This window comes from Bombyx mori, chromosome 8 (genome assembly GCF_030269925.1).
Source record: "Bombyx mori chromosome 8, ASM3026992v2".
NCBI lineage: Eukaryota > Metazoa > Arthropoda > Insecta > Lepidoptera > Bombycidae > Bombyx > Bombyx mori.
In genome coordinates, this window is record NC_085114.1 from 15,187,439 (window position 1) to 15,214,480 (window position 27,042).

A 27,042-nucleotide genomic window follows, 5' to 3' on the forward strand; every position below is an offset into this window, starting at 1 on the left:
GGTAGGACCTCTTGTGAGTCCGCGCGGCTGGGTACCACCACCCCGCCTATTTCTGCCGTGAAGCAGTAATGCATTTTGGTTTGAAGGGTGGGCAGCCGTTATAACTATACTTGAGACCTTAGAACTTATATCTCAAGGTGGGTGGCGCATTTCCGTCGTAGATGTCTATGGGCTCCAGTAACCACTTAACACCCAGTGGGCTGTGAGCTCGTCCACCCATCTAAGCAATAAAAAAAAAGTTGTTAGGTCTCCTTCTAGCACATCGATATTTTCCCGATCTGGGAATCAAACTCACGACCCTCGACGCAACGGTCAGGGGCGCTAGTTACTGCACCATCGACTCAGTCGTAACAGAGTACTCAAATGAATATGACATTGTTAGCCTCCAGCTCCACATCTGCCTAACTCCTGCTCTGAGAGCTTACAGGTGAAGCTTTCTCTTGCAGCCCGACGGAGGCTAACGACGACCGACTTTCCAATGACTTTGCTAAAGCTCCCCTCGCGTCATACATATTATTGCCTGTCATTAGCAAATGATGTGATGTAGTGGCGAAATTTCTTATGAATTCCGCTTCGAATTTGACAGAACGAGATGAAATTCATTCGCAATATCTTTAAATTAATACGCGAAGCAAAAACTTTGTACCCCTTTTTACGAAAATTGCGCGGACGGAGGAGTATGCAATTTCCCACACTTATAGAGAATATAGAGAAGTAGTGCAGAATATAAATATTTCTTTAAATTATGCATAAAAAATACATTAAATCATAATAAAAACATTACACACATTACCATATTATAGTATTTGACATAAAACATATAAACATATAATCCATAGATTATACACTTTGATATAATCTTTGTTTATTTTCAAACTTTTGTCATTGCTTAAAGTCTGTGGTCAAATTGAGAATAGATTAATATACTGTTTGTCTTTAATATAATTTTTCAATAGTACAGTCTTGGCGAAATCTGTGATTATAGAAGTACAAATAGTCTTTGATAATAGAACCACAATAATGTTTATACAATAATGCTTATAATTTCAATTATTTATATTCGAATTTCGACTAATAGGGAACCACTAGTCTTTAGTAAATAATGAGGTATTTTAATACGCTTTTACTATCTAGATACATATCTATCTGGTTATAAGAGAGAGACATTTGAAAGAGGGTGTTGAAGCTCGCGTATTGAGAGCTTTTTGGGCGGGTTTCCGAACTGGGTGAATTGGATATTGAATTTGTAGCTTTCTTTGTAACTATCGGCTTTGAAATGAACTTCCCTAGGGTATTGCGCTTTCACACGCCTCCCTTCAACGGAGGTTGGAAGAGAGGCCTCTGATTCTGCAATATTATGTAATAGATATCACGTTATGTGCTTCAAGTGTTCCGGCTATTACAATCAATGTTCTTAACTGCGGCAGATTCGCGAGCTGCTTGCGTATACAGAAAATGCTATTTTTGTATCTCAGTATTCAATAAATTTTTTGAAGTGAAAACTTCTTTAGAATCGTTGTGATTTCAAACCGGATGCAACGGAAAAAACGACAGGTAAGAGACACAAATACAAAAATGTGTAGGATGAAGCCAGCAAAGAATGAGACAGAAATATACATACTATTTAATACAGCGCCATCTGTGAGATTTTTTAATACTAACGTGTGTATGAAAGCTCTTGTAGTGAATTTTAATTTAGGATTATACGTGAAATTAAAATATCAATTCACAGAGGGCGCTACCTTACAATTATTTACTAATGACACATTTTTACATATACTTAAGACGTTTAGGATAATTGTATTTTAATTTTGGAAAGTTTCACTTCTACCACGTGTGAATTGCACACATGTATTTTTTTTTTTTGGTAATGCATAAAACTATACCATTTCTTGATTTCTTTGAGAGTTTAGTTCCACATTTATCTATATATATAAATGAATTGCTGTTCGTTAGTCTCGCTAAAACTCGAGAACGGCTGGACCGATTTGGCTAATTTTGGTCTTGAATTATTTGTGGAAGTACTTAGTAAATAACAGTCTTAGATCGGACGTTTTGACTATGAATGAATGTAAAGCGTCAAGACAACAGTTCCAAATGAAGATTTTCTCCTTGTCTTACCGTGTATCGGAAACACATAAATGAGACAAGAACAAAGTATTTTAGCACAAAATACAAACATCGCAGAAGGAAAACGTCAAATTTACCTAGCACGGCTGCTCCTACTGTTTATTTCTCGGTAAATTTCATTGAGGTACTGAGAGTCAGCGCTGACGAATTCCCAAAACTTTCTAAGGTTTATGAGGCATAAAATTTGAGGTGTTTTACGACGCTGCCCGTGGAATAAATTACGGAGGTCATCCATCATCGTGCTGATGACGTGGGGACTTGAAACGGAGATTTATAAATAAGACAACATTTTATTTTAGGGAATGCGTTTTAGGGTTTGTCTTTCATGCAAGATATAATAGTGTAGTTCTTTACATCTTATTACACGAAGGAGTAGATAAACCTTTTTTTGGTCCGGCTCCGAATTGTCCTAGAGATGTCCGCGGGACTTCGGTCTAATATTTTGATCGGCAGTATACTAAAAATTATATATTAAACTTGCGGATCGATTTGCTATTATAGCGTATTGAAGTCGTCGTGGCCTAAATGATAAGACGTTTTTATGATTGAAAGTTTACTGGTGGCCCGAAGGCCTTTCCAGTTTCACCAGGACAGGTGGGCGAGCAAAGGCTCAGCCAAGAGGGGTGGGATTTGCTAACAACTGCCCGAGCGCCTCCGAAGGAGACCTAACAACTCAAGAGCAATTGTTTCGCGAATGAATCTACTACCGGATCGGAATCGCGACCCGCTGAGAAGATCCGGCGAGAAACTCAGCGGGCTGATGCATGGGTTAGGTTGCACGTCGACCTCTTTGTCGAGTTCGACGAGTACGGTTACCGATGATAAGACGTCCGGTGCATTAGTATGTAGCGATGCATCGGTGTTCGAATCCCGCTACCAAGTACCAATTTTTCTAATGAAATACGTACTTAACAAATGTTCACGATTGACTTCCACGGTGAAGGAATAACATCGTGTAGTAAAAATCAAACCCGCAAAAGTATAATTTGCGTAATTACTGGTGGTACGACGTCTTGTGAGTCCGCACGGGTAGGTACCACCGCCCTGCTTATTTTTGCAGTAAAGCAGTGATGCGTTTCGGTTTGAAGGATGGGACAGCCGTTGTACTGTAAAAACTGAGACCATAGAACGAGCTGGGTGGCGGCATTTACGTTGTAGATGTCTATGGGCTCCGTTACCCACTTAACACCAGGTGGGCCGTGAGCTCGTCCACCCATCTAAGCAAAAACAAAAAACTCAAATGCCAATTCAATTCATTCATTCGAATGATATGTGTAGTTTTGTAACTAAAATAAAACATTTTGACAGCAAGTTGAACTTTGAATAAATTTATCCTTTATTAATTTGGTTATTCTAGTTAGGATCTTACGCTAAAGTAATAAAATTATTGTATAGTCACTAGTCAAATTAATAGGTCGTCATTATGTTGGTAAAAATTACGTTGAAACATTTCGTCACATAATTTTTTTATTTTTGTTTTTATTTTTGTTTATTGCTTAGATGGATGGACGAGCTCACAGCCCACCTGGTGTTACTGGTGGAGTGGTTACTGGAGCCCATAGACATCTACAACGTAAATGCGCCACCCACCTTGAGATATAAGTTCTAAGATCTCAGTATAGTTACAACGGCTACCCCACCCTTCGAACCGAAACGCATTACTGCTTCACGGCGGAAATAGGCGGGGTGGTGGTACCTACCTGTGCGGACTCCCAAGAGGTCCTACCACCAGTGAAATAATTACGGATTAAACTAATTAAAGGAAATATTCTTGAAAACAGTATTCTTTCTCATCAAATTCGAAGTTTATATTAAATTAAACTCAAAGACTTCCGAAATCTTAATTACGTCGATAGAACATCAGTCCCGCTATCCAGGCAAGGTCAGGCCAGGCTTGCGTAATTTCTTCCAAACACACCAAAAGCACCAATCATAATAATAACTGATGATTGTGTACTTCAATGGTTGCAATTAAATAACACTTGAATTGCGCTCTAAGCCATCGAAATGTCGGAGAACGGGGGTGTGAAGTGGCGAAGGGGAGGGGTGAGGCAGCCAAAAATCTAGTCTGACTGGGTTTTGGTAGTGCAACGCACTTTCCGATGCCGGTGCGAGAGGCTAAGAGCTGAATGGAGCAGATTGTTCTAGAATTTTTTGGATTTTTTTGTGTGGTACTCTGATGACAGGACGTATCTTGAACTTGTACTTGAAGACCATCTTGCTTAATCCTGCTGGGAGCTAGTCATGCCATTATTTGTGAAGCGTCCATCCATATATAGTTTGCTTGAGTAATCTCTATTGACAAAATAAAAGTAATGGAAGAATAGGCAGACCTAACGCCTAATTAGGTTTTTCTTTCACCCAAACTTATAAATGAACAAAGAAAATACTGGAGATACAAATGAAAAGCCACTGAAAACCGATAAAACCCAGAAAGACGAAAGCAAATTCATCGTTAATCAATTAAACTTTGACGCAATAGACGCAGTAATTAACTGAAATTATTCAAGTGGAAGTGGTCCGGCCACATATTCCGTTGAACTGACTATGGGAGGAGCACAAAAGTACTGGACTAGAGACCTCGTACTGGACGTGGCTCGTAACGTTCAAAACAACGAATGAAGCTGGTAAGTACTGGATGCGTAAGGCAAGAGACCGAAAAGAATGGAGTGCATATGAAGAGACTTACTTACAAAATTGGATGGACACGGTTTGAAGAAATATTTATTCAAGAGCTAACTTTCCAAGCTAGTAGCTGGTCTGCACAAATTTAATTAGCAAATTTAAATCTGCTATTAAAAACAGCTGCAGTCCATTTCTGTTCTGTCGTTAGATATTCGGTACTGAGAGTAGGCGCGCGGGCGCATCTAAAAACTGCAACCCGATTGCAAGAGGCTGCGGGGAGGGGCACTGCAGTGGGGGGAGGGAAATAAGAAAAAACAAACCGCCGCCGAATCCGGGCGTCGACCGGCCGTTGACCTCGTGCCCTAACTTAGGTCTAACTTGAAGTCTAGTGCTTTACTTAGCACGTGGGCGTGATGACACCGGTTTTATTTGATGACGGTACTGGCTTTGAGATTTGAAAGGTTCATGCCTGTTTCAGAGGTTTACGTTTAGGTGATTCTTTTGCTTTTTTAAAGATTTTAGTTGCTTCAATAGAAAACTGGGCGTCCATGCATTTCCATGCATTGCCTATTGAAGAAATCTCTACTGAGTCGCTTTCTCTTCCTGAACAAAAAGCCGAATGCTGTTGTTGATATGGCCGAAATCTAGCTTGGAAGGGTGCTTCGATTGGATTTAAAGTCCCAGTCATGGAAACTGAGGGACTACAGGGTGAAGGCTGGTAGGAGTAACATTCTAGTTGTAAGCTCTGTCTTCAAGTACATATATTTTTTTTTTTTACAAATGCAGTAGTATAGCATAGTACACATTAATTAAACACACTAAAAAGCAAAATCCGTATTTGCTTTTGATCAGATAACTTTTTTTTTCTGTTATTTCGATTTAAAAATCAAACTACGACGAACTGATCCTGATGAAGTGTCTACAAGATCTATTTGAAAGGATATCATTATAGATAGACCAATAGATAAAGCTAATCTAAGAAGCTCCTTGTTTTTTGAAATCGATTTTAATCTTTTAAGTATAATTGAATTGAGAACCGCCTCTGTCATTTAATTTGAATCTATTGTGTGTGTGCCTTGGGGTGTTTTAAATTAGTAAAAGTCATATGTATGTCGGTAACAATAAGTTCAAAAAGCGTGTGGTCAAGTGGATCGTTAGCTGGTAGGCATTGTGGTGGTACTTTCTGTTTCATAGCGAGTTCTTGTTTGAGTCACTTAAAAAAATCCTGCTTATTGTGAATAGTAATTTGCTCCCTAATCTAGACTAGACTCTTTTTGTCTATTCCTATAAAAAAAATGTCCCCAAGCTATTGAATGGCAGTTGATTTTCATCCTTAAGAAAATTGTAATAAGATCAAGATTCATAAATATAAGCTTATTGCAAATAAAAAAAAAACCGAATTGCGTTCGATTTTCAAATTTATTCCTTACGTTCACTTATAGTAAATTACTTATCGGAGTTTAGTCCTTGCATGGTTGTAGATAAAGATCATATTAGTTCATATTTACGTTCAGGGCTAGGCGTATGATTTTTTTTGTTATTTCCCAGTTACCACAAACTGCGTTAAGGAAGTTCGTTCTAATAATAATATTAATAGTTTTCATAAGAATTCATAAGGTCATCAAGGTTAAAGAAATACAAATTTAATTACCTCATATAAATATCAACATCTTAAGATTTCTAGAATAATCCATAGCAGTTTCAGGACAAAATTGCTTGTTATAACCTTTAAGCAAATACGTATAATTAAAATCTGTATACATTAAAATGCACTGATAAAATGTAATTTAAACTCCATCAAAGTTGCTTACACCTGGCCCAAGCTTCATTAGTTGTCAAAAATTCAAAAGATTTCAATATTAAATGTTCCTTTTTATCTTTACACCAAAACACAGTAAAGATAAATTTGAACCTTAACTTTTAAGTGATATAACTTATTTTACATTAAACTAATTCAATGAATTTTGTAAATAAACGAAAATAATTCTATCGCATTGAATCGTGAATCACCAGTGTATTAAGAACTCCCGCACGCCCCACTTTCCCTTGTATGTTCTAAAAAACGAAGCTGCGTTGCAATTTTAGAGGTCTCGACGAAATGGATATTTTTATGGCTTGTGCGGATTGCATTATGGTGCAGTTTATGAAATGCAGCGAATTATTTAGTTATTGCATTAGTATTGGAGTCCGTAGAGGTTGTGGCCTATGTAACATCTACTTTAATACGTTTAGTCGTCTTGGGTTGGTATTATAAAGTCTTTGCAAACACAAACGGACATAAAGTTTTTATTTAAGACGAACACAAAATATAGAAAGAAGGAGAAAGTAAACAAGAAATAGATAGTCCAAGCAACACAAGCAGGTACACGAAACAAAAAGCAATAATTAAAAGGCGTAGTCCAGAAAGAATAACACGGGATGCGCGCTCACAAGTCAGATTTCGACTGGTGGCGGTGGATCGGTAAAAATGCGACGACCGGTTCGTCTATGCACCGATGTACTCGCGAAATATTATCGCCGCCGCTATACTGCGGTTATCGCCTGAATTTGCTTGTGATTTTTTTTTTTTTTTTTTGTTGCCTTTGTAGGCAGACGGGCATACGGCCCACCTGATGGTGAGTGGTTACCGTCGCCCATGGACTTCAGCAATGCCAGGGGCAGAGCCAAGCCGCTGCCTACCGCTTAATACTCTCCATAAGCCTCGTTTGAAGAAGGACATGTCATAGCGCTCGGGAAACACCGTGGAGGGGAGCTCATTCCATAGCCGGATGGTACGTGGCAAAAAAGATCTCTGGAAACGCACTGTGGATGACCGCAGTGGCTCCAGGTAGTATGGATGAACTCTACTCCGGTGGCGGGCGGTGCGATGGTAAAAACGAGATGCTGGTATCATCTCGAACAATTCCTCAGAGCACTCCCCATGGAACATACGGTACAAAATACAGAGGGAACCGAAGTCCCTCCGCAGACCCAGAGGCTCCAAACGATCCGAGAGAATGGGATTATCGACAATCCGAACGGCCCTCCTCTGTATGGAGTCAAATGGAAGAAGCTGGTATTTGGGAGCCCCGGCCCAGAGATGGGAGCAGTACTCCACGCGAGGCCGGACTTGTGCTTTATAAAGCAAAAGTCTTTGTCCAGGCGTGAAGTACCTCTGTTCGCTCTGTTGAGGACTCCCAGCATTTTGGACGCCAACTTGGCTTTGCCTTCCAAATGACTCCGAAACTGGACATCGCTCGAAATGTCGACCCCAAGTATCCCGATACTCTCGGAAGGTTGCAGGGATACTCCTTGGAATTGCGGCGCCATGACAAAGGGGTCCTTCTTCGCAGTGAACGCGCAAACTTGTGTCTTTATCGGGTTGAATTGAACCAAGTTCAATTCACCCCATTCGGAGACTCGCCCCAGAGAGTTCTCCACTTCAGACACAAGTTTTGATCGTCTCTCTTGCACCACGCTCCGAGAGAGACTCTGATGGCCGATATATCGCGCATCCCCCGTGCTATCATCTGCATAGCAATGCATGCCATCAATAGACAGCATGTCATTGATATACAGGATGAAAAGCGTGGGGGAGAGCACCGAACCTTGTGGAACGCCAGCGTTAATGGTCATGGTATCAGAACAGTCACCGTCTACAACGACCGTGATGCTCCGCCCATCCAAAAAGCTAGCGATCCACTTGCAGAGACCCTCGGGGATTCCGTAAGATGGTAACTTCGATAGAAGTGCCCTATGCCAGACCCTGTCAAAGGCCTTCGCGATATCAAGGCTCACAGCAAGAGCCTCGCCCTTGCTCTCCAAGGCTTCAGCCCACCTGTGAGTAAGGTATACAAGAAGATCGCCAGCTGAGCGACCGTGACGGAAACCGTACTGTCGGTCACTGATCAGCTGGCGATCTTCAAGATACTTCAGGAGTTGTATATTTATAATTCGCTCCATCACCTTGGAAAGCAAGGAAGTTATCGCGATAGGCCTATAGCTCGATGGGTCCGACCGGTCACCCTTCTTGGGGATAGGGTGGACGTGGGCGGTCTTCCATGAAGACGGAACCCTGTTAGTGCAATAAGAGAGGCGATAAAACGCGTTAGCGCAGGTGTCAGCTCAGGGGCGCACGTTTTCAAAACCACTGCGGGGATGCCGTCTGGCCCACTCGACTTATGGACGTCCAGGAGTCGGAGCTCCCGCCTGACTGCATACTGTGTGAAGCAGATATCCGGCAGGGAGCTATCACACCGGGGGATGTTCGGTGGTGTGGCACCCCCGTCGTCCACAGTCGAGTTCGAGGCGAAGAGTTTGACCAGAAGGTCAGCCTTCTCTTTCACGCTGTGGGCCAGATTGTCATCGGACTTGCGCAGTGGTGGGAGACTAGACCTGCAGAAGTTTCCTTCTGCAGCTTTGGCGAGCGACCAAAAAGCACGGCTCCCGGAGGGATAGCTCTTCAATCGCTCGCCAACTCTAGCGACGTGCTCCGACTTCGCCTTGGCAATTACCTTCTTGTAGGACCTGGAAGCGGCGTTATATTTCCGCCTTTCCCCTGAGATGTTAGGATCCCGACGTCTCCTGGCATTATCCCATGCCACGTATGCGGACCGCTTGAGGTGTGCAGCATCCCTGCTGGCATTGTTATACCAGGGTCTGCTGCGACCCCCAACGGGCACTTCAGAGGAGGGAATAAACAATTCCATCCCCTGGAGCACCACGTCTTTAAGACGGTCCGCATAGATGTCAGGATCAGCAGAGCAGAACCGCCCATGGGTAGGATGCGTAAAATTCACGCAATCCATCCCAATCTGCTGACATATACCGCCAAACTCTTCGATACCTGGTCGTCGTTCGACGATCAGGACGAGAGAGTGGTACGGCAGCACGAATAAGGCAGTGATCAGACGATCCAAGCGGAGCGTCGACCACCACACTGTATCCGGCCGGATCTGTGGTCAGCAGAAGGTCCAACAAAGAAGGCTCGTGCCCCTCGATATCTGGGACACGGGTGGGCTGTGTCACCAGCTGGGAGAAGCCGTAGGCCAAGGCGAAATCGTAGGCAGTCCGACCCGGGAGGTCAGTGGTTCTGGACCCCAACCACTCTTGGTGGTGAGCGTTAAAGTCTCCAAGAACCACCACCTCCGCAGATGGGTACTGCTCAAGCACGCGGTTAGTCCCCTCTTGCACATGCTCAAACAGAGCTGAACCTGCATCACTGCTGTGGGACCTGTACAGGCACGCGTAGATTCGGCTACGGCCCCCGTGATCTACGCGCAGCCACAAGAGGGACAGGTCCCGTTGTTCGAGGCGAATTAATTTGGTTTAGTGTAAATAATGTTTTGTATGATTGTGTGATAAATGAATGTGTTGATATAAAATAAAGTATGTATGTGTTGTTGTGTAGTGTAATTATAATAAAATATTATAAAATAAATAAATACATGTGAGTCACCCACATACGTCCATTTGTCGATTCAACGTTTCTAACTAAAGGACCTTAGATTATTTTGACCTCGATACCAAAACAAAAATAATACTAATAAATTATTGTAATCATTTAAAGGAAAAATACACAGTAAACAAATACTTCGAATATCATTTAGTAATGCTATTTTATCGCCCAAGTGCTCACGGTACACCAGTTAACATAAAGTCATGGTCCTAACTAGATAGGAGTGTTATTCGTCTAATGGATATTTGGTGATGGCATGTACCAACTGGGATTTCGATCTTATACAAGGCTCCAACTCTTCTATGTTCAGCGCTCAATTCACATGAATTTTCTGGTGGTACGGGTGTCATGAGTTTGCACAAGTAGCATTATATTTGGACAAAATTGTATGCTTACCTAAATGAATATTGTATTAGGATTTACTGGTAGGACGTCTTGTGAGTCCGCCCGGGTAGGTACCACCGCCCTGCCTATTTCTGCCGTGAAGCTGTAACGCGTTTCGGTTTGAAGGGTAGGACAGCCGTTTTACTGTAAAAACTGAAACCTTAGAACTATTATTTCAAGATAGGTGGCGGCAAGCAACAAAAAAAAAACCGCAAAAGACCTAAACTACGCAATTGGCCTAAGAATGCTTTCAGTACAATAAGCACCGATAGCAGATACGAGTCTGAAGTTGTATTCACATAGTATTTTCCTCCCTAAGCCCTCCCCTCCCTAAGCAGTCTCCCTAAACAGCTATACGAGCAACATTTTTATATGACCATCCAAGAATAAATAGTGGTATATCAGGAAATTGAGATCACTACTATCCATCAAGAATTCCTATTTAATTTTAACAATTTCATAAATTTATTAACACGCTACCGCTTGTAAATTGTACCGTCAGTCGAGCGGAGGTGAACGATTCGTCAGTGCACAAGTCATTAGCGTCCAAAAATGCTTTCGTGTAAATAGAATGAATGTTATTTCTTTGTTCCTTCATTGAGGTCAAGTCGTTGCTCCAACGTGCAAGATTTAGGCTTAAGATCCAATATAAAATGGTCCCAGCGAATTCGGTGCTCGCATCCTTACTTCAATATACAGTCTAGATTCATGATACAGATGTTTATTATTAGTTTCATCGTAGCTTAAGTAATAAGACGTCTATATAGCGAGTGATATGACTATGCCCGTGTTGGAATCTATTTTTGTAAGGAAATTTTCATTTAAATTGTGTATTTTTTATTTTATTGCTTAGGCGTTAAGTGGTTACCGGAGCCCATAGAGATTTAAAACGTAAATGCCGCCACCCACCTCGAGATATGAGTTCTAAAGTCTCAGTATAGTTACAACGGCTGCCCCACCCTTCAAACCGAAACGTATTACTGCTTCACAGCAGAAATAGGTAGGGTGGTGGTACCTACCCGTGCGGACTCACATAGGGTCCTACCATCAGTAATTACGCAAATTATAATTTGTCGGGTTTGATTTTTATTACACGATGTTATATCATCGTGGAAGTCAATCGTGAACGTTTATCTCTGTTACTCTACCTTGAACCAGCCATTGTATATAATACTAGCGAGACTAACGAACAGCAATTCATTTTTATATATATAGATATATTCGAGTATACTCGATAGTATAGTAGTCTAATATTCATTTTGTTTTGAGTTAGGTGGCACTAACCCCGGACCATCATGAGATTCGTGAGAGCTTCATGAATCTGTTAAATCACGCGAGTAATTTAAGTTTCGTTTAATATCTTAATGCGACTTTTTGTTTTTAACGATCAGCAATATAACAGTAACTTAAACGTTTACGACGATTATAAAAGTATTGTTTAATAGCTTGTAAAAAGTGACGTGAAACCTTTTTGCTGTTGTTGTTTTTTTTTAAGCGTCACAAAGATTAATCTGTGCTCGTAATTTTTTTATGTAAAATATCGGAATTTTTGGACACTGGAATCGGCAGATTTATGATTGCTGTTTATCTTACGTGAGCTCCCTGACGTCTTAATGAGGTTTATAATCAAATCAAATCAAAAAAGTTTTATTCAACATAAATGAAAGTACATACTTGTTGAACGTCAAAAGAACTACCGCAAATTCACAAGAATTAGCCTCCGTCCTGAGAAGAATTGGCAAGAAACTCAGCGGGCATGTCTTTTTTTTTTTTTTAATGTTAGATTTTTTTTTTAATATTACATTTTTTAAATATTAATTTTTACAATAAGTAATTATAACATAACAATTTTACAATATTGAAATGCCCGGAGCGAGCAACTCATTCCCACTTTGTGCAATCTTCTAGATAATAATAGTTAATCATATATTTAACGGTGTAGTAGGAAAATATTATGTTTTATTTAACTACCTTAAATAGGCAAGTCATGGAGCACTGAATTACCGCGCTGCCGCCTAATATAAAATGCCGAAATTCGCATTTGAAGACAAAGAAAATATCAAAATGCTGGAATAATACAGCCCAAGTTGACGTATATTTTTATGTCTCAAGTGTAACGGGTTTGTTAGGATTGTATTCGACTTAATATCGATGCAAATTGAAGAACAGGTGAATAATAGCTCACATCTGCGTTAAAAAAAATGTCCGGCTTGGTACCAATCCTTGTAAGCCACAAATTTAGGCTAAATGTATAATGATACCAAATTTTCGGTATAAATCTATATATTGATACGTGAAGCAAAAACTTTGGACCCCTTTTTTACGAAAATTGCGCCGTCGAAGGACTATAATATTTATCACACTTATAGAGAATATAGAGAGGGAGTGCAGAACGTTAATATTTTTTTACAGTTAAGCATAAAAAAATACATTAAATCAATAAAAAAACACTACACTACCGTGTATTTGACACACACGCATATATACTCTTTTGTTTATTGCTTAAAGTCTGTCTAATTAAGAATAGATAGATAGTATTGTTTGTCTTCAATATTATTTGTCTATAGTGTAGTCTTGGCGAAATATGTGATTAAAAGTGTATTAGTATTTGATAATAGAACCATAATAACGTTCAAACTTATAAATTAAATTAATTATAGTCGAATTTCGACTACTGCGGGACATATAATGATATCAAATATTCCAGACAATAAAAATACTTAGCTCCGTTTTCTGTAATTTATATACGTAAACAACATTTGAAGCCCTTAATACCTCTATGTGAATTATTATTTTAATAAATATTATTATCCTATGAAAGATTGATTTATTTTCTTCATTGAATGACATGTGAGTCATTTTGTCAAGGAAAAATCTTAAAAAAAAGGTTTTTCCTTTATTACTATTAAAGATAAATAGACTCATAATTTAAAACCTTTTCCAGTTAAAGTCTCCGGCTGAAGATGAAACAGGCGTTAATAGAGTGGAGAACCGAGAGTCTCCGCCTGGAAATGGATCAATCTTCACAATGACTTTGAAGAACAATCATCTAATAGTCGAAACAGAAGAGAGAAATGTATGTGTTGATTTTAGTCTTCTCATTCCCTCTCCTCCTGTAATTATTTGTGGTCGAAGATTTTGTCTTCACTGTTTGTGCCATCTCATGTCATGAGATCGTAGTTGTTTGTGAACAAGGGCATAGTATGTACTTTTTTTATTATTCTTTACTAGCTGACCCAGCAGACTTCGTAGTACCTCAATCGATAAATAAAAGACCTAAGCTTTTGTATAAAATAAACTTAGAACAAACAAAAGGAATCCGTCCGACGGGGGACACATCAAGGGAAAAACAAAATTGTTATTTTTATTTAATTCCAAGCATTTTCATATTTATTTACCTTTTAAACCTTCTCTGGACTTCCACAAGTAATTCAAGACCAAAATTAGCCAAATCGGTCCAGCCGTTCTCGAGTTTTAGCGAGACTAACGAACAGCAATTCATTTTTACATATATAGATATAGATATAGATTAGAGCCATACACCTATTAGGTTAAGTCGATATACCCTAAAAATTACTGCTGCTGCCAATGTTAGGACACATTTTTCGTTTTGCAGAGCATGGAAGCTCTTTGTTGGGTAGATAAGCTCACGGGCCACCTGGTATTAAACGGACACCGAAGCTCATAGATATCAACTACCACCACCACCCAGCTTGAGACATGAGTTCTAAGGCTCGGTTATTACAGTTCAACGCTGCTTCACCCTTCAAACGGAAGCGCATTACTGCTTCAAGGCAGAAATAGGTAGCGTGGTTGTGCTTATCCGTGCGGGCTGACAAGACTATCCCTTACCACCCCTTCCACCGGCGCTATTACATGTACAAATGAGGTTTGAAAGAGTCTTCACCAGTCGGTCTTCGCTGGTATTAAAATGATTCATAATTCATCTTAATGGTTTCTTGTTACTTTATTAATTGCATAATCTATTTCTTTTCTTTTTCAGGATATCACAAAGAACGGACGCGAAACTAAAATGAAATATTCCCCGGACAACGATGGCATTTTTGTGGTGGAAGTTCAACAATCATCAGCGTACAGGCCGAATAACGTTGCACTCCAGAACTCACCACCCCAAGATCCTCAGATCTCGACGAACCAGGCACTTATTCACAGAGTACCTGAAGAGTTGGACAAAAGGGCAGAAGATGACAGTGAGCGTAGCAGCGAGAAGTGCGAAAGGGACAAAGCATTGGCTTTATCGAGCACTGGTCTCTCAATTTCAGATCTTAGCATGTCCTCTATTGGATCCCACAACGTTAGTTACTCTTATGGAAGCCAGATGGGCTACGAACAAGGACCATTCGGCTATCCAGTCTACGCTGGCTACGATGTTTCTAAAGACGACGTCCCTGAAGGTATTGTGTGCGACAATTCCACAGAACCATTGATTAGTAAAACCCCAACTGACCCAGACAAGCCAGTGGTCACTGCAGCTATCTTTAAGCAAGATTCTATTATAGGTAGCGAGGTGCCAGGTTATTGTATCGAAGGTTCTTCCGATGGTCCCTTACTTTCTGATGTTCAAGCCAGAGAATACAGTCTTCAGCATTTACACGATCAAAAGAAACTGGAGAATGGAGTTGCTGTAGCCATCACTGAAAAAGATAGTCCCAAGAAGAACCTCAATCGAGCTGATAGTCTACCTGTTCGGATAGAAGACGAGAATGACAAGGTAGATACCGTAATAATCAGAGAAGACGTCGGTGATGTGTTCCATGGCAAAAGACCTTCGCTACCGATCATCAAGACGGAGATCTATGAATCAGTTTGTGATGCTGCAAAGACAATTTTACCCAGGCTCTCCAGTGAAGCTTCATCTGAGATATATGGCACGCCTCCCATGATAACCATCACGGAGGAAAGTGAGTCAAGCAAGTCAGATGGCACGAGCTAATTTTGGATGGTTGTTTGTATATATTAATAAGTTTTTGAAAAGTTTTTTGTAAAGTGTGTGAAACGGTGTGAGTGAAGTACGACAAAGTGGTGGTCGCAAGGCATTCAATTGAACCATCCTTTGTAACACCAGTCGATTAATATATCAGATTGGCTGCTTTATTCCGGGCTTGTCGATATTTTCTTGTTAACCTTAGAGTCCTTTTGTTTTTAACGGGTTCTCATCAGCTAAAAGGCATTGTTTAACATTCAAAGTAACCGGTTAAGGAAAAAAACGTATAAGTTTTCTTCTATTTATATCTACTATTCCCTCTTCGTTACAATCTTGGCACAGTGTATGCAATTGTCATATGGAATTAGGGCAGGCATGTTTCATTCGCCTCACGAACCCCGCCGTTTCTTCTTGCTTGAGGCTATTGCCTGCAGGGATCTCCAACTGCAGACTTGATTATCTCGGTCTGCTGCAAGGGAGACCTCATTTATGAATGCACAGGTAAAGAGCTCTGGGTGGCATTTCGAAAACATTGGTTATTTGTTTCATCTCATACAAGGTACAGCTGAGAGCAGGGTTTTTCAGTTTCAATTGAACAATTAACTTGCTTTTAAAAAATTTAATAGCTTTTATCGTGCGCCACAAAAGCTACTCAAGGTCTCTAAACTGTAACGATTCATACGATGATAAATGTATTAGTAACGGACTTTAAAAACTTAAAAGGCTCTATCTTCGACGGTATGTTATGTTCACTGATTGGTGGATTCATTTTTTTTATGTTTATTTATGGCGCTTTTAAGTTTAATTGGTGAAGTGCAATCATGAAGATGAATGTCAATTTTTGAAGTGAAATTTCTTTATGCGCGTTGAGAGTAAAGTTTAACTCGAGACAGATTCGTTACGGCTAGAGAAAAAAGATACAATTTAGGACGAGCAAGAGTGAGAAAATAGACAGAGCGTCTCGCGAACCACTCGACCGTGGAGAGAGGGAGAGGACAAAGCGAGCTGCGTCGTTTCTCTTATACACAGCATTCCCTATTCAGGAGAAATCTGATTATAGGATGAAAAATAAAGAAAGTCACAATACTACACACCGCAAAAGAAGTTTCACTTCTTGCACGTGCTCCAAGTTGCATGCGCACCATTTTTTTTAAAACATATTCGTACCTACCTACATTAATTTTCAAATAAAGTTAAGATGTGCAATTCAATATATCTATTGGCTAACTTTGGTCTTGAATTTATTTGTGGAAGTCCAGAGAAGGTTTAAAAGGTAGATAAATATGAAAATGCTCGGAATTAAATAGAAACAACAATTTTGTTTTACCTTTGATGTGTCCCCAGTCGGATGGATTCCTTTTGTTTGTTTTAAGTTTATTTTATACAAAAGCTTAGGTCTTTTATTTATCGATTGAGGTACTACGAAGTCTGCCGGGTCAGCTAGTATATAATAATTGATTCTCTGGAAGAATTATCAATGAAGCAGAGTCCCTAACTGCAAAAGATTTCGTGGCGTGCAATGCGTAGAAGAGCATCGAATCTTCACTCACACTGGATTCACCAATATTTATGTTTCTAGTACATTTACTTAAATTGTGAAAGTTTTTTAACGTGTGCTTATTTGAAATGAAAAATAGTAGATTTAAGATCTTAAAGCTTCGTGTAAATTTCTGTCTGTTAAATATAGGATAGAATAATAGTTTTGACATTTGTAAAATATTAGATACTAGTTGTGCTCTGCGGGTTCACTCGTGTTTAATTTGCAGTTCAAAAACATTGAAGTACGTATTAATTTCGTATTTTTGTGTATGTTAACAAAGAGACTTTATCGTAAAAAAAATTACAATGTATCATTTTTTGAGAAATTATTGAGAAATATGTTTTGGACGATTGATGATTTCTTAGAAAATCTAGACTTATGTTACAAATTTATTTTGTTCAGCAAAAATAATTATGTTTGTAGATAAACCGACGTAGTGTGTTGTTTGTCAGGCATCCGATGATTTTTAGAAATCCTGATGATTTCGGTAAGCTGAGATTAAATTATGAAGTTAATGTAAAACTGATAAATCAATGTCATGAACAAATAATAAGTCGAAAGAAGTTATCGTGGCCTAAAGGATAAGACGGTCGGTGTAGTCGTATCGACCGACTCGACTGTGCCGGTGTTCGAATCTCGCAGACAGGTTTTATTTTTCCCAAAATCATCTGAATTTATGATCTCTACGATGAAGGAACACCATCGCGTTCTAAAAAGGAAAGATGCAAATTTATTTGTTCGTAGACACACTGGTAGTACCTGCCTAGGTGGGCTTACAATATCTTGTATCTTGGGCTGGTAGGTTAAGATACTGACTACCACCTGCTTGCCTATTTCTGCCCACTGTCGAAGTCGCACAATTCAATTGGGATCTCAACTTGATGATGCCTGTACTTTATAGCTTCAATGGGTAAACGAGATTACATCTGTTGTTAAGTGGTGGTAAGCGCTGCCTCAGAACACTAGTTCAGTGTTATAGTTATATGGTACAAGCTGGTGACGGTGGTATAAGTTATTTGACAGATGTCTAAATATCGCCTACGAAATTTTCAAGATAAGCTTTTATATATGCACAAGTTGCGAACAACAACATTCGGACCGTCGGTATACCGAGCAATTTGATTCGCTTGGTGGAAGATCTTCCCTTCGCTTTTATCCTCACACTGTTTGTAAATTAATATGGATCAAGCCAACCCTGACTCGTATACCCGATTAAGCATTTTTACGGCTAAGCCTCATGGTCATTTGGTGGTCGGAACCGCGACCCGTTGGGAAAATCCGGCGAGAAACTCAGCGAGCTAATATTTAGGTTAGGTTGCACGTTAAATTCTTTGCCGAGTTCGACGAGTACGGTTACCGGGGTCCCTACTCCTAGTGTTAGAGCTAAAGCTGTCTAGTGCAAGGGTTATTGGATCTGATGTATCCGTAAGGACGTGTCTAGGGCTTCAACGGTGACTGGTTCCTGCGAATTCGATACAGTCGTCTGTGTACATTGGTCATGCTATTTTCACATTTGTTCTTTAGCGATCTTCCTCTAAATCTTGAACTCAATATCTTTCTTATCTCTGTATCCATGAAGTAGCTCCAAAGTTTTTATATCTACCATTTTATGGTGTTCGTCTGGTGTTTTTTGTGGCTATCGAAATGCCTGCTTTTCAATAACTCTTTGAAACGGCTTTGACAGTTCATCTTAAAACTCTAACATGTATAAAAATAATAATTTAAAGGTGATTATAAGCCTTATGCGTGAATTATTGTTCGGCGGTCAATTTAACATAGTCAATTTTTGTTGGATGCTGCGATACGATTTTAGGGCTTGGGTATTCTATGGTATTCGCGAACCCACAATACGACACCGATCTAAAAACAACCTAAAAAGTAATTATTAAGAGTGTTAATTCAATGAAAGCGTTCATGCAATCACGCATTGTCATTGATGTTATTTTTTATCATTAAATAAAATTTGTAAATAATACGAACTTTTTTGGACAACAATCAACCTGTATGTACGTGGTCCTGTATACTCTATTCCATACGTGGTTATTCATTGTGTTTTTTGTTTCTTTGTGAAGTTCCATTAAAATATATCCATCAGTAATGATCAATAAGTTGATGGCCTTTACCGAATTCGGTATGGTATGAATAATCACCATCATTAGTGCTGGGCTAGCAGCTATCTGGTCGTTTATTTTGGCCCCAAATAGTGTCATCGATGATTGTAATTTTTTCTCGTTATTTCTATTTCTTGTAATAAATTAATATACCTTTAGACTGTGCACAAGACGTATGCATTCTTGAAGATATATCAAAGGATATCACATACAAAATATCAAGTACATATATAAAAATTGCGCCAATGTTTTTCTCGAGTACGTGTAAGCCTTTCTATAAAATTCACCCCGAATGATTTTTAGGTTGAGCTGATACTGATAGCGGGCAGGCAGACTTGGGTCATAGGTCGCTACGAACGAATGCTACGGCATAGGGGAATAACAGATATACATTTGCTGTGGCCTAATTAAGCTGTATTTTCTGGCATATTCAGACTTTTATGGTCTAATTTCCTATCTTTAATCGATCTGTGTGCTTAGTGCGAGTTTTTTAAGGTTCTTGATAGCGTAAAAGTTAACCCAATTTTGTATGCAGTTGCAACAGCGCCCCTAGCGGCAAACGTAGGCAGACGATCCCAGTCCATACAAATATGAGTTAACTTTTACGCTATCGAGAACGTTAAAAAACTCGCACCAAGCAAACTGTTGTATTGATCAGGCATGTGGGCGATAATAGACATGTCCGCGATAGACTGGACGCAGTAGAATCTTTCTGGTATATTCTCGAGAGCTGGTTGATGCTAGTATTGGTAGTAGGGTTTATCAGGATGAAGTTCATCTTTATTTCGAGGGAAATTTGAGCTAGATTATCCAATAACCACGTTGTTATTTGTTCGTAGCCATTAAGAAACGAGAATTAGGAGGGATCTGGAGGAATCTCAATTAATTTAGTGGAATTAGAAACGTACCACCGAGGTTTGAAACACCGAATTTGAAACGGTGGGCAGCGGCTTGGCTCTGCCCCTGGCATTGCTGAAGTCCATGGGCGACGGTAACCACTCACCATCAGGTAGGCCGTATGTTCGTCTGCCTACAAGGGCAATAAAAAAAATAAAAAAAAACATACCACTCGACAAATGTAACTCATTAGTTTCACTACTATATTCATGAATCGAAGATAAAATTTTGTAGAAGATTAACGGAATCTTATGAAACTTAAACTATGGTTTTTCCTGTCGTCTCTATCTTTCAAATTCTTAGCCCCATAAGAGAGAAAGGGAGAGTGTAATATCAATTTGTCGCCTTACGTTTTATTAAGTTAAGTTTTGCTCATTTCTATATTTCCAAACTATTAGGTAGCTTAAATGAATGTTTAATAATAAAGTTATATAGATTTAGTGCCGTCCGTAGCCAAAGATGTTTTGTGCCAAGCAATTTAAGTCCTTGTTCTTTTGTTTTTAAGAAATTGTTTTATTGTTAAAAGTGAATTGTTTGTTATTTATGTATATCTTGATACTTTTATAGTAGTACAACTTGATTATTTACTTGTGCGTGTGTTGTCGTAATAATTGTTATTTGAGTGCAGATAGAAAGATAGATGCAAGCTAATTTAGACGATTACTAACATATGACGTATAAATTTGGTGTTAGGGTAGCATTTTTGAAACCGAATCACGAATACCGTATGTTCCATGGGGAGTGTTCTGAGGAATTGTTCGAGATGATACCGACATCTCGCTTTTACCATCGCACCGCCCGCCACCGGAGTTGAGTTCATCCATACTACCTGGAGCCACTGCGGTTATCCACAGTGCGTTTCCAGAGATCTTTTTTGCCACGTACTATCCGGCTATGGAATGAGCATCCCTCCACGGTGTTTCCCGAGCGCTATGACATGTCCTTCTTCAAACGAGGCTTGTGGAGAGTATTAAACGGTAGGCAGCGGCTTGGCTCTGCCCCTGGCATTGATGACGTCCATGAGCGACAGTAACCACTCACCGTCAGGTGGGCCGTATGCTCGTCTGCCTATACGGCAATAAAAAAAAAACGCAAAAAAAACACGGGCGAGTTTATGGCCCACTTATTACTAAATGGTTTCCGAAGCCCGTGGACATCAGGATGTGAATACCGTCAAATCACCGGGAGACATCAGGTACAAAGCTGAATTCTATTGTATATCCTATGAAAAGGAAACGCATTCCTGCTTCGCTGCAGAAGCGGGCAGGTACCTAAAAATGTACAAGGGATTAGAATATGTTCTGCCACCAAAATTGGTTGAAATATTTAAACCTCATAATTTATTTTCTTTTATTGCGTAGATGGGTAGACGAGCTCACAGCCCACTTGGTGTTGAGTGGTTACTGGAGCCCATAGACAACTACAGCGTAAATGTGCCACCCACCCATAGTTAGTTACAACGGCTACCCCACCCTTCATACCGAAACGCATTGCTGCTTCACGGCAGAAATAGTCGGGGTGGTGGTACCTACCCGTGCGAACTCACAAAAGGTCCTACCACCAGTAAGAGTAATCGATGATTTCTCCTACTATAATCCTATTTTTCATAATTTTTTCACTAAATAATCAGGTTGTACATTGTATTTATTGTGCAAATATATTACAATTTTTTTAAATGTTCATTTAAGATGGATATTTCCTATTAAAACTTATAAAAAGCTTTAGTGACAAATTCTATGTGCTACATCCCTCTCGTAGTTCAAGAAAGGGACGAAATCAATTTACATGTAAGATAAATTAAATGTATGTATAATGAATTAGCTAATAGGTGACAATGTTTTCATTAAATGGTTACATTTACAAAAATAAACAAATTAAAACTAATTATAGTGTTTTATTTCAATTTTTTTTTTTGCTTAGATGCGTGGACGAGCTCACAGCCCAACGGTGTTAAGTGGTTACCATAGCCTACAGACATCTACAACGTAAATGCGGTCAATCGCCTCGAGATATTATAAGTTCTAAGGTCTCAGTATAGTTACAACGGCTGCCGCACCTTTCAAACCAAAACGCATTACTCCCTCACGGCGGAAATAGGCAGGGCGGTGGTATCTACCCGTGCGGACTCACAAAAGGTCCTACCACTACGCAAATTATAATTTTGCGGGTTTGATTTTTATTACACGATGTTATTCCTTCACCGTGGAAGTCAATTGTGAACATTTGTTAAGTGCGTATTTCATTAGAAATTTATTTCATCAGAAAGATTGGTACCCGCCAGCGGGATTCGAATACCGTTGTATCGTTACATATGAATGCACCGGTCATCTTATCTGTTAAAAGTGAGACCTTAGAACTCATTTCTCAAGGTGGGTGGCGGCATTTACGTTGTAGCCTATAGACTCCGGTAACCACTTAACACCGGGTGGGCCGTGAGCTCGTCCACACATCTAAGCAATAAAAAGAAAGTAACTAAGTGCTGAATATGTGTTTAAGAATGATTCACACGATAAAGGAATAATTTAAGGTTTAACAGGTTCTGAAAATGTCGAAAGATAATTATTGCTGAATTGACGGTAGTTCATTTTTTACTAAACAAAAAAAAGGTTGTGGATTGAAAAGTAAGAACTGATGGCGCTTTTTAACATTAAGTTTCGTGCGCAACGGCTAACCGCCCTATCGTCAAACGCTAAGCAGTATGTAGGTCTATTATGTTGTCTGTGCTAAGTCCTGTGATTATGTTTTTTCTAGAAAAGCAATAGGACGGAGCTACGCTATACTAACTACCAGCCTCGTTATTAGATAAAAGTAGCAATGTTACCAAAGTTAAATAAGTCAAATCCCATGTCATCTAGTACTAATAAGCGTTTGCATTATTAGCACTAAGCTATTAATTATGAAACTAAGCATAAGTTGTGATCAACCGCGTTAATGACACTTGAACTAAGCATAATTTGATATTAAGTTAGTGTTTCTATTGAATAATAAATATGGACATAATCGTAGTATATTCGTTAAATGATTGAAAATTGAAAGAAAATCAGTAAAGAAAATGTTGTCATTGTCTGAAAATCTAGTTCAATAAAATGTCAAGAGATGGCGCTGTCTTCAATTTTTCGTTAAGATCGTCTAGATGCTTTTCAGCAAGAGCACGTTTCAGTTTGTTTTACGCCATCTATCGGGTGGCTAATGCATTAAAATGTTAAAACTTTTGTTCTGGTTTCAAATAAGAACGAGTTTCGGTAAATTAGTTCTGTCATATAGTTCGGTTTGATTCCAGAAGATGACATGAATATTCTTTCAGATAATATGGAAGGCGGGAGAGGTGAAATTATTAGTTACACTGTTAATTGTCCTTGAAATAAATAAATTATATTTCACATACTTCAGATCTAGTATCAGAATTAAAGTGAATTCAAAACTCCATATCATCCACACATATTGTTCAAGTATAACACGAAGATGCGTCCAGTTTATTCGCATCAAGTGACATGACAGTTAATAGTGAGAGAATATTTTTTTAATATAAACACTTTATAATGTGTTTTTTTTATTACTTACATTGGTGGACGAGCTCACAGACCACCTGGTGTTAAGTGGTTACTGGAGCCTATAGACATCTACGACGTAAATGCGCCACCCACCTTGAGATATCAGTTCTAAGGTATAGTTACAATGGCTGCCCCGCCCTTCAAACCGACGCATTACTGCTTCATGGCAGAAATAGGCAGGGTGGTGGTACCTACCTGCGCGGACTCACAAGAGGTCCTACCACCAGAATTTACGCAAATTATAATTTTGCGGGTTTGATTTTTATTACATGTTGCTATTCCTTCCGCGTGGAAGTCAATTGTCAACATTTGTTGAGTACCTACGTATTTCATTAGAAAAATTGGTATCCGAATGGGATTTGAGCACCGGTGCATCGCTCAATACGAATGCACCGGATGCTTTTATCCTTTAGGCCGCGACGAATTATATGTGTTCATTTCACAAATAACTTTCGATAAAGTCATAAAATTGTTAACATTTTAAGTTGGACAGATTGCGTGATTACCGTCACTAGAGGTCTCACAGTAGTCGAAATTCGACTATAATTAATTGGAATTGTAAGTTTGTACACTATTATGATTGTATTTTATACTTCTATAATCACAAATTTCGCCAAGATTACACTATAAAAATATTAACAAAGACTAACAATATTTAATCTATTCTCAATTTGACAACAGACGCCAAGAACAAAAGTTTGACAATAAATAGTATGCATGCGTGCGTGCGTCAAATACATGGTATGTAGTGTGTGTAATGTTTTCTTTATTAATTTAATGTATCTTTTATGAATTATTTATAAAAAATATCAGCATTGTGCACTTCTTCTCTATATTCTCTATAAGTGTGGAAGATTTCATACTCCTCCGTCCGCGCAATTTTCCTAAAAAGGGATACAAAGTTTTTGCTTCACGTATTAATATTACCGTCATTATTTTGTTTCTTTTTTATGACCTACCTAAGCTGATAGCGTAGAAAGACCATATCAGCGTCACCCACCGGTCTAGTAGATATGTTGTCTCTATTTCTACCACCAGCCCCAGTCACGTGATTCTGTCATGAATGAGATGGCCGTAGACTAAAATTATTAAGGATTCCACTCCGTGTTGCAACGTGTCTATCAGCTTTGGTAAACAAATTTAAATTAGGTGGTACCCTATATATCCCCAACTTTGAACCTAAAGAACGGACTCAGCATGAAGGGATAAGTAATATTGACTATGACGTTTCATGAAATTAGTTTATAAAGGAATCTTTATCATCATGATTGTACTACCGATTGGATGTGTGTTTAGTTCGAGTTTTTTTTGTATGGAGTTGGAACAGCGTCCCTAGCGGCAAACGAAGGGAAGCTGTTCCAACTCCATACAAATTTGAGTTAACTCTAACGCGATCGAGAAGTTAAAAAACTCGCACTAAGCACCCAATTCGGGCGCTACAATTCTAAACTTGAAGGAAGCCGTGATCTTGAATGTGTTTAACGGTAACTAAAATAAAGATATATAACGCCATTTCAATCACAAGAAAAGTATAAATGTATTTCTATAATAAAATTATTATCTATCTATATATATATAAAAATGAATTGCTGTTCGTTAGTCTCGCTAAAACTCGAGAACGGCTGGACCGATTTGGCTAATTTTGGTCTTGAATTATTTGTGGAAGTCCAGAGAAGGTTTAAAAGCTCAATAAATATGAAAATGTTCGGAATTAAATAAAGATAACAATTTTGTTTTCTCTTTGATCTGTCCCACGTCGGACGGATTCCTTTTGTTAGTTTTAAGTTTATTTTATACAAAAGTTTAGGTCTTTTAGCTATCGATTGAGGTACTAAGAAGTCTCTTGGGTCTGCTAGTTTTAAATAAAAAATTAAATTAACTTGCCTGCTTTTAGAAACACTCTCCGTTTAGAGCTGAACGTGATAATAGTCATAAATGATATCGCGTATTTAGTAATAGATGAAACGCAATGGTTCATTAGATTATGATCATATTATCCCTACGTAATCGTTTGTAGCCTAAGGGGCTGTTCCGAATTCACGCGGACCGCTAGGTGAGCTCACGGGCTCAACCTGAGATGATTGCTAACACTGGCCCTAGCAAGAGCAGTGCTACGCAGAGTCTACTACCGGATCGGAACCACGACCCACTGAGAAGATCCGGCGAGAACTCATGTTATGATCATAATAAGAGAGTAATGCATTGCAAAGTTCTTTTTCATTACGATTTGTACAACATTTAATGATTAACGTCGAAGGCCTCCGTTTACACATTTATAAACAATAAGCTTTTTAATTCAAACAAATGAACGTTTAGATTAATAAAAAAAAAACTCATTAGCATCACAGGGGGGGAAACATCAAAAATATTCGTCGGAAACGAATATAGAAAAATGAAGTCGTGCGTCACACGAATGTTCCGGAAGCATTCTAAAATAGGTCAAAGCCTTACAAAGCTAACAATAGCGCGGCCCGCGTCAAACGAGAACCCGGAAAAAAATTAAAACAGATAAAAAGGCATTATACGCGTCACAAACAACTACCCTCATCTCGACGCTATTGATTCACTGCGGATAATTGAGTACACGCATGTCACCTCCCCCCGCCCCTTACCCTTCCCTCCACACACGTCGCAACTCATTTGATTACAACGGAAAAAGCGTCGAAAAATTGAGTAGATGCGGTGCAGTAATCGGCCCGTTGCCACGGCAACCGATATTAACGTAGGGAGGAGAAGCACATCACATAAATAGATTCGCACATAATACGTCCGATTCCACACACGCGCCACCCCTATCGCACATTTCTGTACAGTGTTAAAATGCCTAAAACCACCCCCTTTGGCCCGGTTTAAAAAAGGCCCGAGTTCGGGTACATGCAGATTAGCTAAAACTACGCATTTTTTACCCCAACCCCCGGACAGGGTTGACGCTCGCTCTGGCGGAGCAGGAAGCAGATGCGAAATTAATATTTATGTTTAGTGTCTCGGAATTTTCGCGAAATAATTTCTGTTAAGCTTAATACAGAAGTATATTCAACTTTAACCCCTGCAGGTCAATTTTAGGGTAATCTAAATTGTCAAGACTTTATAGTTTCACAAAAAGAATTATTTTGATACTTGCGAATTATTGTATAGTACAATAATGCACCATGCTCAAATTAACTTGAGTGAGTCATCTTCTTCCAAATATTTAAATGTGCCAAGCATACATGAGTGGACAAGTATCTGCCTGGCCTACGTACTGGGGAGCTAAGTTTTTTTGAAGTGAAAACTTCTTTAGAATCGTTGTGATTTCAAACCGGATGCAACGGAAAAAACGACAGGTAAGAGACACAAATACAAAAATGTGTAGGATGAAGCCAGCAAAGAATGAGACAGAAATATACATACTATTTAATACAGCGCCATCTGTGAGATTTTTT

General features: G+C 39.2%; 1 protein-coding gene across 2 annotated transcripts in view; it reads left to right on the top strand.

Annotated features, from left to right (window-relative positions):
• Positions 1 to 21,953, top strand: part of LOC105843018 (uncharacterized) — a 75,469-nt gene extending 53,516 nt beyond the window's left edge. For both annotated transcript variants that reach the window (XM_021346289.3, XM_012697940.4), the window contains exons 5-6: positions 13,521 to 13,652; positions 14,580 to 21,953. In XM_021346289.3, coding sequence (XP_021201964.1) covers positions 13,521 to 13,652; positions 14,580 to 15,530 — 1,083 coding nt within the window. In that variant the 3' untranslated portion in view covers positions 15,531 to 21,953. The remainder of the gene's footprint in view (positions 1 to 13,520; positions 13,653 to 14,579) is intronic.
• Positions 21,954 to 27,042: the final 5,089 nt, after the last annotated feature.